The following is a 12,704-nucleotide window of genomic DNA, read 5'->3' as shown; positions in this document are numbered from 1 at the left end:
CAGTCAAAGATCGGTTAATAATTTTTTATATTAATCGAAATAAATAATATATATTATATTTTTTAAACTATTAAAAAAATGAACATTAGCCATGTATTTTTTATATGTTTTATACTTATTTTAACCAAAAGACAAAAATATATAAATTTTGGTTATTTCGGTTCGGTTAATGTATTTGAAAACAAATTTGGTTCGGTTAACGGTTAAAAATTTTTACATTTCGGGTAATTCAATTAATAATAATTCGATTCGATTAATAGCTGAATCGACCGTTTAAACACCCGAATCGTATCTAAAATTCACCTACACCCCAACAATATAAAAGGTCATGATTTACAAGGATTACAGTACTGTTATGATGCCCAATTTCAATGAGAAATACGGTAGTGATGTTTCTTCATTTCTCTTAGATTGAAAGATTAGAGTTTCGTAATCATATGGTAATTAGTATAATCAAATAAGAATATTCAAAGATTCCATGAAGTGAAGAAGGAGGCATTGGATGCTTCTGCAGATTGTTCAGTTGGGAAAATATCTGATTTCCCAACCACTATCTGATTCATCAAGATATGGTAAGCAAATAAATACAACACATTTTCCCATAAACACACATTTTAACACCACCAAAATAAGCATCGGGTTATATTTATTTTACACTGTATCTAACCTGTAGGACCACACAATATTTGAATTAGGTCAATTTACGTTTTCTTGGGGGGTAATTCATTCTCACAAAAGATGGACATGTTCTTCCTTAATTAAGCATAAGCATATAGGAAGCTGGGAAGAATGTATGTATATATTTGTATATAAAGTTTGAAAAATCAGATTATTGGGGTTCGTACATTCAAAGCTGGTTAGATCTGTAATCAAAAGCTTATCTTTGATGCACATGATTGATGAAGAAAAAAGGGGGATAAGATGGAATCTTGACTTAACTTCCACCATCACAAATAAACCCTAAACTCTCTCTCCCCCTCCTCCCCCTTTGTTTAAGGTTCACACTATCGAGGCCTCCTTTTATGAAAAGTTAAAACACCTTCAAATGGGAGCATGCATGCATGGACCCACCTCCCTTTTTAAATACATGGTTTGAGAATAAAGGAAGAAATTATTGGAAAGGTTAGAAATCCAATTTTTTTTTAAATATATAATTGGGAATGAACCGATTTAAAACTGTTGAAAAAGTAAACCCTAACCCTAACCCTTCCCTTGTTTAATGCTCAAACTATGAAACAGCTTAAAATGTCAGCATCAACCCTCCCTTTTCATCTTCTTCAATATTTTTATTTATTAGCTTAGTGGCTGTATAAACTTTTTTAATGACAGCAATATTTAAGAATGGTATAAGGGAGGGGTTTGGTATAATATTTTGAATTATGTTATTTTTTTTACAAAATTAAGCTAAATATATATTATAGAGTTTGATAAAATTAAAAATCTGAAATAATTTTTGACAATGAAATTTAAATTTACTATTTTTGGTCCAAAAGAGAGATTAACTCCAATCAATATAAAACGAGACCACATTGCATTAGATAGATCATTATGTAGAGATTGAAGGATTTTATGAGATTGCATGAATGAAACCTTGCCCAAAGCTCTCAATAATGCCATTTTTGCCAAACCACCCGTTACCTTGTTGCCTTCTTTAAAAACATGTATTAAGTGAATTGTCCAATCACGTTGGAGATGCTATTTGATGTTATGGATCACAGAAGAATCATACTGCTCCTTTCCAGATTCCTAAATTGCTTGAATAGCTTCCTTGCTGTCTGTCTCAAGCACCACTTTCTTCAGTCCGAGACTCTACGCTATTTGGAGCCCATTGAGGATACCCCAGAGTTCAATCATGAACACCAAGCAACTCCCAATATTTCTTGTAAAGCCTGCAATCCATACCCCAATATTTTAATTTCACTATTAAATAAACATTCTATAAATCCATAAATTTTAAAAAAAATCATTTCAAATTCAATTTAGGCTTTGTTTTTTGTAGTGAAATATAAGATTTATTAATGAACAGCAAACATTGGGAAGTGGTATTGCTTGCATAATCATAGTATGCAATTAAGAAGAAGAAATATATAAAAAAAAGATGGGTAATGGATACATAAAAAGGGATACAAAAACACATGCATCATGTGAGCGAATCACATGAAGGATAGCTACATTTCATAAGACAGGCAAGAAGGACCAATTACAGCAACTAAGCCTTATCACTTGCTTCCCCTAAACCTGTATAATTATATTTAAAATTATAATTATGTTTATCCTTTGGTGCTGTGAAAGAAGGAATTCACACATTCTTGTCGTAAAAAAAAGGGAAGGGATGGTGCCATTATGCCATGCGCCTATAGTTGTGGAACTATTTTTATCCCTATAAATATATAATTAAGTGCTAATTATAGGAAAATGATGACGAAATTGTACTGTATATTATGGAGAGATTGAGGGAGGCAGTCCATTTTGTTAGGTACTCCTAGGTTTTGACAGATCATTCCTCGCATTCATTCCAAGTTGACAAAACTCACATTAAATGATTGTCTATCTACCAGCAATCTTGTCACATGCTATATTTCAATTCTCCTACTAATTTTATCCGTAATTTAATTAACCTACTAATTGGGATAATTTGCAAAGTTTTTCTCGGGGATGGATGAGATGTGCAGCTAATGGGATTTGATTTGATGCTTTTCTTTTGGGTGAAATATAGTTATTGTTGTGTGATTTGAGAAAGGATTGTACGGACACGTAATTTTATATTGCTTTTCAATTATTTAATAATATTTAAGTTATATTTTTTATGTTATTGATTCGTAATTTTTTTTAATTTGAACATTGACTCTGAATCTAAATCTTAAACCTCAAAATTAAGCACTGAATTCAAATCTCAAACTTTAAACATTAAACTTTAATTTCGAATTATAATTCTAAACCCTAAATTAAAAGGTCAAGTTTAGAATTTAAGATTTAGAATTCAAAATTTGAGTTTGAGGTTCAAGGTTCGAAATTTAATATTCGGGAGTTCAGGATTCTAAAATTCAAATTCAACAGGATTACTAAAATTATGAATTAATAACATGAAAAAAAATACTAAAATATAATTAAATAATTAGAGAAGGATATAAAATGATGTGTGGCCTCTATTTCAAACAAAAATTTCTCTCGATTTGATTGGTTTTTAGTATGGAAATTTTGGTGCAATAGGTGGCTTGGACGGTCAAAATGATAATAAATAATAACTTTAATTTATATTTGTTATTAATTAATCTCAATGATTGAAGGATCAAAATCTAAGTAGGGAATCAAAGTTAAAGGGCGAGGGGGTGGAAGAGAATGATTCAAGAAAGGTGGGTTTTATATGAATGAATTATTTTTATCCAGTACATAAAATGCACTTTTTTTTCTTCCGCGACAGACTCCACATGGTCATGGGAGAAACCATCGGATCGAGCACATTATTTTGTCCACATGCAATCTGACCCACCCACCCATTCACAACTATCACATCTCTATCTGCCTGCATTTTCAAAAATAAATTTATATTATATCATGAAAACAAATAATATAAACATTTACATAAATTTTTAAAAAATTAAAATATGAAAAAAATAAAATACTGATAACCTTTTAACACTATCATTTAATATTATACTTAGATTTATTTTATGAAATTTTTTATGAAATATGAATTATACATATTTTGATAAACGATGATAATGGTTAGACTAAAATTAATTTTGAAAATGAATTGTATTTCGGATCAAAATCATGTTTAATATTAAAGAATATTTTTTTATAATATAAATAGTATTAAAAAAATTAACTTTTAACTATAAGTTAAATTAAAAATAAAATTGGTCTGATTTTGATTTAAATAATAATGATTTTTTAAAATTGTCAAATTGAATAATTTTTTTTATTTTCCTGATTTTCTTTTTGGGGGCGAGTTCCTGATCCTAGTTGGCAGTACAACTTTTCATTCTTCTTGCAGAATTTCACAGTGCATTGCCTGCATATATAGTAGACTAGCATCCCTCTCCCTGTTGTTAAATATTCAAAAAATCTTAGCTGCCATTTTCCTAGAGAGAGCCATAAGCCAAGTGTTTTTTTTTTTTTTGGGTTTTGGGTTTTTGGGTCCCATATTCCGGTTTAATTGTTTTTGTTCTTTCTCGACTTTGTGGCAGAAGATATTGTCTGCCATTGTTGTGTGAAGCCCAAGGAATAAACGTTTTTATCTCATTGCAAATGGGAAGAATTAGAATCGTGGGGTTCCTTCAGTTCCTCTCTTTTTATCTTTAAATCTGTGCCTCCCCCTCTGAATATTCTCTGAATTCTCACCAGGACAAAGATATAAAACTTCTGCATTCAGATTTCACAATCCCGATATATACCCCATGGACAAGAGTTGATATGGTTTCTGGCAATGCATGGTAAATGTTGTAGAGATAAAGTGAATATGTCTGCAAAGTTTATGTATCCATTGTCAGATGAAAACCCAGATCTGCAGAAGCAGATTGGGTGCATGAATGGTCTCTTCTACCATTTCCTTGGTAGCCGACGCTTTGCCACCCCATCCCACAAATGCCTTCCACCTGGTAATTTACCTCTCTGCTCTTACTGGTTAATTAATTTCAGTACAAGTTCTTTTAACATTTTACTCAATTTTGCTTCTGCAATTACTATAGGTTCAATTGGCAAGCATGGAACAGAGGCAAAGATTGCTTCACAAAGAATAAAGGTAAGGAATTGTCTAATCAGTTGTTATGGTGTGGGAATTGACCCGAACAAAATTAAAGCTAACTTAACTTGATTTACGGCTGCAGGAAAATAATCTGAAAAAGACTGCGAAAGAGAATCAAAGGTTGTCGTTTGAATCACCCCGAACCTCGTCGTCCTCTTACTCATCTGCTGACTGCACCAAAGCATCTCGACTCGATCAGCATCGGTCTTCGTCGGGCCAAACCAGCTTTCCTGAAATCCCAAAGCAGGAAATATCCAATGAGCAATCGACGGTTTCTTTGCAGTCATGCCAACATTCAGTTAACCTCAGAAATGTGGTTAAAGACTGCATCTACAGAGAAGCCCGGGGATTGTCGGTTAAAACCGGGATGAAAGCGGATGCAGGGCAGCACCAGACCTTGAAGTACATAGATTCCCCGAGGCCTTCGCAGTCACCGAAACCTGCAATGACAAGGAAAATCAATCTAGAAGTGCCTAGAACGGCCAATGGACGCAATGATGGTTCGCTCACTTTCGTGGCAAAGGATGCTCGCCGTTTCTCTTATGACGGGAGGGGGTCGCATGATGCAGTTAAAGTTAAGCTCAAAGATCAGCCAAGGCTGTCACTAGATAGTAGGGAAATCTCCATGAAAGGTTCAACCAACCATATGAACTGCAATGAAATGAGAAGCCAACAACAAGAACCTGGGAGCGGCAAAGGACCATCTAGCATTGTAGCCAAGTTGATGGGGCTGGAAATATTGAAAGACGATCTCCCTTCATTCTCGTTGAGAATCGATGAGAATTCAAAAAATCGGGTTTCTTGTTCTCCAAGAAATTCAAAGATGGAACCCAGCTCACCCGATTTGACAAATGCAGACTCGAAGAAATCTATTGCAACTAGATGCTCGAATGAACCAGCCCCATGGAAGCATATGGATGGAAGCATAGTTCAAACATCGGCTTCGAAATGTCGAGAAACTCTGCCTAAATCCCCGAACTCCTCTCTAACTGTTTATGGTGAGATTGAGAAACGGCTGGCAGAACTCGAGTTCCAAAAGTCAGGAAAGGATCTCAGAGCCCTTAAACAAATACTTGAAGCAATGCAGAAGTCTAAACAGATAGTGGGGACCAGAAAAGATGACCAAGCTTCAATTTTTGTATCTCAAGCGAACAGCGTCCTTGGTCAGAGCTCAGAAGCACCAAACTTGAGAAAGCTACAAAGTAGCAATTCAGTTTCAGCCATAGTTAAGGGAACTAGTTCTCCGACACGCCTTAAATCCGCGGTCAAGATTACTAAACCAGCAAACTGCATCGAAAATGCCAGCAATTCTAGTTCATCAGTGGTTGCAACAAGCAGTTTAAGCAGAATCCGCACACGGAGTAGCCCTGCCGAAGTCGGAAATGAAAAGGTTGACAAGCGACCATATAAAGAATTAACTCTAAGGCCTAATTCTCCTAAACATCCTTCCGGCCGACCCCAACCGAGCACGACTCCCAGAACTCTAACATTAAACCAAACTTCAAAAGAGCTGTCGCCTATTGCTGGAGAAAACCCGAAGCTGGCAATGAGCTCAGAGACCACATGTCTTAAGAAGAAGCTTGAATTGGAAAAAAAACCTCGTCGCACTCGTCCAGCATCAGAGCAGAGCAGAAGCAGAAGGCAATCAAGCAGAATACAAGCAGAATCAGGCTTGCCGCATTGGATGTCCAGGGATAAATCCCACGATTTGCAACGACGCGATGATCAAACAAGTGATATCAGTAGTGACATGACAGATTTAAGCCACCAAGGGGATGCTTGTTCAATGCAATTCAAGAGCAATTCGAGTGCAGCCACTTACGGTGACATTGAAGTCACAAGCATGAATAGATCTCACAACGGATCAGTCTCCCAAAAACAAGAAAAGAATCATAAAGTAAGTGTTCTACCTTCCAATCATTTCATTCATATAATATTTTGATCATCTTTTAAAACAGCTTACATTTCTATCATTCAGATTTCAACAACAGAACCTCCGAATACAGTTATGGAACAACCTAGTCCAGTCTCGGTTCTAGATGCCACATTTTACGGAGACGAATCACCATCTCCTGTGAAGAAAAAATCAAATCCTTTTAAAGGTGAGAAGCTCTTATATCCTTTATGCATTGGACTAATTAAACATATCTATTCGAATCTGGCTAACATAGTGCTTATGACAGATTATGAGGGTCTTATTGCTGATGAAGCAGAATGGAGTCTGAACCACAAACAGCTTACATTCGATGAGGTTAATGAAATTCGTGTGAGGAAGTTAGTGAAGGAAAGCTCTGAGACAGACAAGCCATGTGTGGTGGAGGATAGAAAACCAAAGAGACAGGATGTGGTAAGAGATTCATGTTCGGACATTGATAAACTACAAACAGTATCAAGTACAAGGTTTGATGATGAGATTAACAGTGTGCAAAGCATCTTAATGAGAGATTTGAAGGTTGGAGCAATGGATTGGAGCAAGTGCAAGAGTGAAATTCCATGGGTTGTGTTGGATGTTGAGAGGTTGATCTTCAAAGACTTGATATGTGAAATTATCAGTGGTGAAGCAGCAAATTATAGGCGACTGTTTGTGAAGTAGGATTTCTATTAATGTATTAATGTTTCAGAAAAGAGGGTGGTGGTAGGTAGTTTACTTCATAATTTCTGTTCTTTTTGGAGTTTTTTTATTTCTTTTCTTCTTTGGGGTTATAGTTTCAAATAAAGCTTGAATGAAACTTACCTTGTAAATTTTAAAAAATATAGCCTGTGAAATACGTGTAAACTGCAATGTTATATATATACAAACATGTATTCTCTCGATTTGGCTGTGCATAATATGTAGTATCTCCATCAAGCATACCCACATAACATTGACTTGAGGGATGAGGAGGAGATGGAGACGGTACTCACAAAGGAGGATGTGTAGAGAGTCGTATGCGGAGGTTTCTAATTTTTTTTAGAAGAGAGGGTGTGATGGAGAGACATAGAGTCTTTTAAATGAAGGGGATTTTCTCTTAACTTTGGGTCTACACACACGTATACACGTGTACGGCTCAAATCCCATTTTAGTTGGCCGCTTGAGAGTATCTCAATCATTTAAATAGTCAATGACGAGATAGAAATGATCGAATAAGGTCTCACGTGTGAGCCATGAAAGGAAGAACTCAACATCTATCTTTGATGAAGTATATTACAAGAATTTCACGTGATATGTGTATGATGCTCAATCTTAATAAAACGGTGAGTAATAAAATTGTGCTATGATAAAATAGTGATAGCAAATTTATATAGATAATATTTTTTTAACATATTATATTCTCGATTACTAACAATGAAGTAATTTAAGTCTCATGAATTTGTTGAAGTATTGAAATATTTAAAATGAATTCCTGTTTTCAACAATTAAATTTAATTAAGAACAAAGGAATGTAGTTCAAATAGCTTGATTCATGGAAGGGCTTTGAGGTTAGGGAAATTAGCGTAGTTTTGTCCAAGCAACTAGTGGTGCAGTGTTGAAAGATTAACTTGTTTATGAATTCCTGTTATCCGTTTAGCTCTGAAAAAGTCCGTTCGAAATTTGAGGATGTTTGAGTAAAAATATTAAGTCCGAAAAATAGGTTTGAGCAAAAAAAGTAGGCCCATTTAAAATATGAGTCGAGCTCAGGCTTGAATATTCAAGGCCCGAGCCCGTTTTTAAGCTTATAATATTTTATATTATGTTATTTTTATATATTATGTAATTTAGAACATATTAAAAAAATAAACTTATACTAAATATATAATACTATTCTAATATAAACATTAAAATAATATTAAGATGACTATATAAAATCTTTTGATAAATAAAAAATATTAAATATTAAAATAAATATTTAAAAAAATAATATTGGCAAACTTAAAATTGGCTTGGGTTAGTCTTTTGTAAATATGAGTAGTTTTGGGCCAAATTTTAGGCCCATATTTTAAGTTAGGCCAGGTTTGGATAAACATAAAATATGTTAATATCATGTTTAGGCCCGACCCGACCCATGAACACCTCTAATTGATTTTAGGTGCCACATTAAAATCTCGTAGAATCCCTTCCTTCCATTTTTATGAAAAAAAGGTTAAAAAATCTTTTACTAATAAATGATATATATATTAACATTAATCTCAGCATAGGTTTTTATTATATATGTTTTTTTGATACAATGTCTAGACGTACTCATAGTCCCTTCTCAACCCTAAAATAGGAGGATAATACGTTTTAGCACATTCAAACTCACATATTCCTGCACTGGCAACAATGCCGATACCAATCGAGCTAAGACTATAAATGATAATTTTTTGAACATGATTAAAAACTACATAAATGAGTGGGCTAAGAGTAGATTTTATTTCTTTAAGAAATAAATAAATACTCAAACAACAATTTATGGGTGTTTGATATGATGGAAAGTTAACACTTTTCAAGAAATTTAATTGGTTGGAACATAATTTTAATGTTTGGTATGTAAAATTAATTCCTTCTCCTTGAAATGTAACATTTAAGCAATGGAAAGTAATTCACTTAATAATTCACACGAAAGTTAGTTTCTCGTATAAATGGAAAGTAAAAAGAATTTGTTACGATAAAATTAGCTATTCTTTTTGTAACACCCCTTACCCGAGACCGTTTCCGGAGTCGAGCACGAGGCATTACTTAGCTTATCTTACCAATTCGGAGCATAAAAACTAGGTTTGAAAATTTATTTCATTATTCGCAGCAAATCTGTCCAATCGCGCAGCAGTTACTAAATTAATTATAACTTGAGCTATAGAACTCAAAATTTAATTCTGTAAATTTTCCCTGAAACTAGACTCATATATCTACTCACCATAAAATTTTTAGAATTTTTGGTTCAGAAAATTAGTACAGTTTATTAGTTAAAGTCTCCCCTGTTTCACCACCTGACTGCCCTGACCTCTAGTCACTAAAAATAAGTTTTCTCACTGTAGGATTTTCATATGAAGTTCTTACTTGTTTCTACAGAAAATAGACTCATTAAGGAATCTAAGCATGTAAATTTCAACTCATAACCATTTTTTTACAATTTGTAATTATTTTCTAAACTCAGAACAGGGGACTCCAAAAACAGTTCTGACCCTATCTTACTAAAATTCATATATCTTAAAATATAAATTTATTTTTTCTACACCGTTATTTTTCCATGAAAATAGACTCAACAAGCTTTAATTCCATATATCATTCACCCTCTAATTCATTTTATACTATCTTGGGTGATTTTTCAAATTCAAGTCACTGTGCTGCCTGAATTCTGTTTCTTTGCAAAATTTTATCCTTTCATGATTTCCATGCATAATTTATCACCTAATTTTTCATAACAACAAACACCTTCATCCTTAGTCATTTTAATAACCATACATCATCAAATACTTACACATCACTCATTAGCAAAATCATCATTACAAACATACAAAATAACTAAATCCCTATACATGCCATAACTCAAACGTGTTTCGATATAAAATACCGAGCAGTTGTAGTTGATAGTGTGGACGATCTCCGACTTCTTTAGGATCCTTGAAGTAGCTTTGCAATACTATAAGAGAAAGAGAAATAAAAGAAGTAAGCATAAAGCTTAGTAAGTTTACTAGCAAATAAATAACAATATTTAACTTAAATAATTAAACTCAATGTCTATATCTCTAGTTTACTCTTTAGTTAATCTCATACTAGTTCTCTTACTTGTTTACTTAGAATACTTGTGTGCATAACTTACTCAATCCTTGCTGCATCGTTGAACATCAATTGATAGTATAATAAGTTCTTAAGTCTTACAACTTACCTGAGCTTGCCATTTATGCTTTAAACTGAACTTTCATGAACATGATTCGTTTACAAGCCCGTTGAACTACATTGGAATAATAAGGATACTCGGGTCTCTTCTGATAATAACATGCCAAAGCCATGTCCCAGACATGGTCTTACATGGGATGTTCTCGTGATGGTGCCCATGCCATGTCCCAGACATGGTCTTATAGGGGACCTCTCATCTCGGTGCCAACGCCATGTCCCAGACATGGTCTTACATGGGACCTCTCGTCTCGGTGCCCATGCCATGTCCCAGACATGGTCTTACAGGGGACCTCTCATGATCTTAAGGATGCCAATGCCATGTCCCAGACATGGTCTTACATGGGATCTCTTTACCCAAATGTTATGACATTCGTATCCAGTACCATCCTTATATATCAACGGGACTTTTAAATTTTAATTCTCTATCACTTCATGCTTGGATCATCATCAAATAAATTCATAAAATAAATTCATAATTGCTGGAAATTAACAGCATTAATAATAAATATTGAAATATTGCATTTATTTACCGTAAACTTACCTCGGTACCAATTATAGCCAAATTCACCAACTTAGTCTTCAACTTTATTCTTCCCTTTGTCTAACCTCGAGTTTCGTACTTCTTGATCTAAAATAGTAAATTTAACTTATTTAATAATCACATTCATCAAAACAGCCCTCGACTCTAACTTTTTCAAAATTACAATTTTGCCCCTAAACTTTTACATAATTACATTTTTGCCCCAAGGCTCGAAAATTAAACTTCATCTCTTATTCTTATGTTTTATAACATTCTGAACATTTTTCCCTTCTATGGCAACATCAAATTCCCACTCTAACATGTACTTATGAACATTAGGTATTTTTACCGATTATGTCGTTTTACTCGTTTTCACTTAAAATCGCTTAGAAAAAGTTGTTTAACATAATTTCTAGCTTCATATTCTATCATAAAACATCAAAATAAACACTTTTCACCTATGGGTATTTTTCCAAATATAAACCCTAGGTTAAATTATTGCTAGAATAAGCTAAATTAAGCTACCGAGATCTCAAAAACGTAAAGAACATTAAAAACGGGGCTTGGGATCACTTACTATGGAGCTTGGAAGCTTGAAAACCCTAACTATGGCTTCCCCCCTTGCTGATTTCGTTCATATGAAGAAGATGATGATTTTTGCCATCTTTTTCCCTTTTAATTCATTTTAATTACTAGATTACCAAATTGCCCCTAACTTAAAAATTTTCTATTTCACTTATCTCATGTCCATTTTTGTCTACCAAGTTACCAATGGTATAATTACCATATAAGGACCTCCAATTTAAAGTTTCATAACAATTGGACACCTCTAACATGTAGAACTCCACTTTTGCACTTTTTACAATTTAGTCCTTTTGACTAAATTGAATGCCCAAACGTCGAAATTTTCGAACGAAATTTTCAAAAAATCATTTTGTGAAATTGTAGACCATAAAAATATAAGAAAAATAAAATTTTTCTCATCGGATTTGTGGTCCCGAAACCACTGTTCTGATAACCTCAAATTTGGGCCATTACACTTTTATTTCTGTTTAGGGTATTAATTAAGTCATTTAATTGAATCACACAAATTAGTGATTTAACCAGATTTTGACAACTTTACTTAGAGTATATTTTATCTTCAAATTTTTATTTTATAATTTGATATAAATAAATAATCAATCTAACACAAAACGTAAGTGTACCATACTAATATTTTTTATTAACATAAACACTTAACCTCACTTTAATTATATTTATTAAATTATTTCATGTGACTAAATTATTACTTACCACATAGATTATTAATAAAAACAATTAACATATTCATTAATTATATTTACTTGAATAAAGATTAAAGGTATCAAATTATTTCTATCCTATCTCCATAATTTATTTAAGAGTTAATTGCATGAGACATCCAAGTTATGATTTTAAATTAATTTTTAAATTTTAAATCATTTTAATTATGTTTTCAAATTATTGAGGTCATTATCAATTAGGTCATTTTGTTATTAAAATTGTTAATTTAATTATTATATAATATATCAAATTTCACGTGACATAATCAAAAATGAAAATTAAAAAAAAAGAATATTTTAAAG

General features: G+C 33.1%; 1 protein-coding gene across 1 annotated transcript; it reads left to right on the top strand.

The window, feature by feature from the left end:
• Window positions 1-4,053: 4,053 nt before the first annotated feature.
• Window positions 4,054-7,561, top strand: LOC107911723 (protein LONGIFOLIA 2). Its single transcript, XM_016839624.2, has 5 exons — window positions 4,054-4,601; window positions 4,692-4,744; window positions 4,830-6,644; window positions 6,726-6,849; window positions 6,931-7,561. The coding sequence occupies exons 1-5, from the start codon at window positions 4,430-4,432 to the stop codon at window positions 7,338-7,340; spliced, it is 2,574 nt and encodes an 857-aa protein (XP_016695113.2). The 5' UTR covers window positions 4,054-4,429; the 3' UTR covers window positions 7,341-7,561.
• Window positions 7,562-12,704: the final 5,143 nt, after the last annotated feature.

This window comes from Gossypium hirsutum, chromosome D11 (assembly GCF_007990345.1).
Source record: "Gossypium hirsutum isolate 1008001.06 chromosome D11, Gossypium_hirsutum_v2.1, whole genome shotgun sequence".
Lineage (NCBI taxonomy): Eukaryota > Viridiplantae > Streptophyta > Magnoliopsida > Malvales > Malvaceae > Gossypium > Gossypium hirsutum.
The sequence above is the reverse complement of the archived record's forward strand: the minus strand, read 5'-3'. Positions and strand labels throughout refer to the sequence as shown.

What these genes read in the sequence shown, in the direction of transcription:
- LOC107911723 (XM_016839624.2), top strand. Translation starts at nt 4,430, where the DNA reads ATGCATGGTAAATGTTGTAGAGATAAAGTGAATATGTCTGCAAAGTTT. An exon ending in TTGCTTCACAAAGAATAAAG is followed by an intron (nt 4,745 to 4,829) that starts GTAAGGAATTGT and finishes TTACGGCTGCAG; the next exon opens with GAAAATAATCTGAAAAAGAC. An exon ending in AACAAGAAAAGAATCATAAA is followed by an intron (nt 6,645 to 6,725) that starts GTAAGTGTTCTA and finishes TCTATCATTCAG; the next exon opens with ATTTCAACAACAGAACCTCC.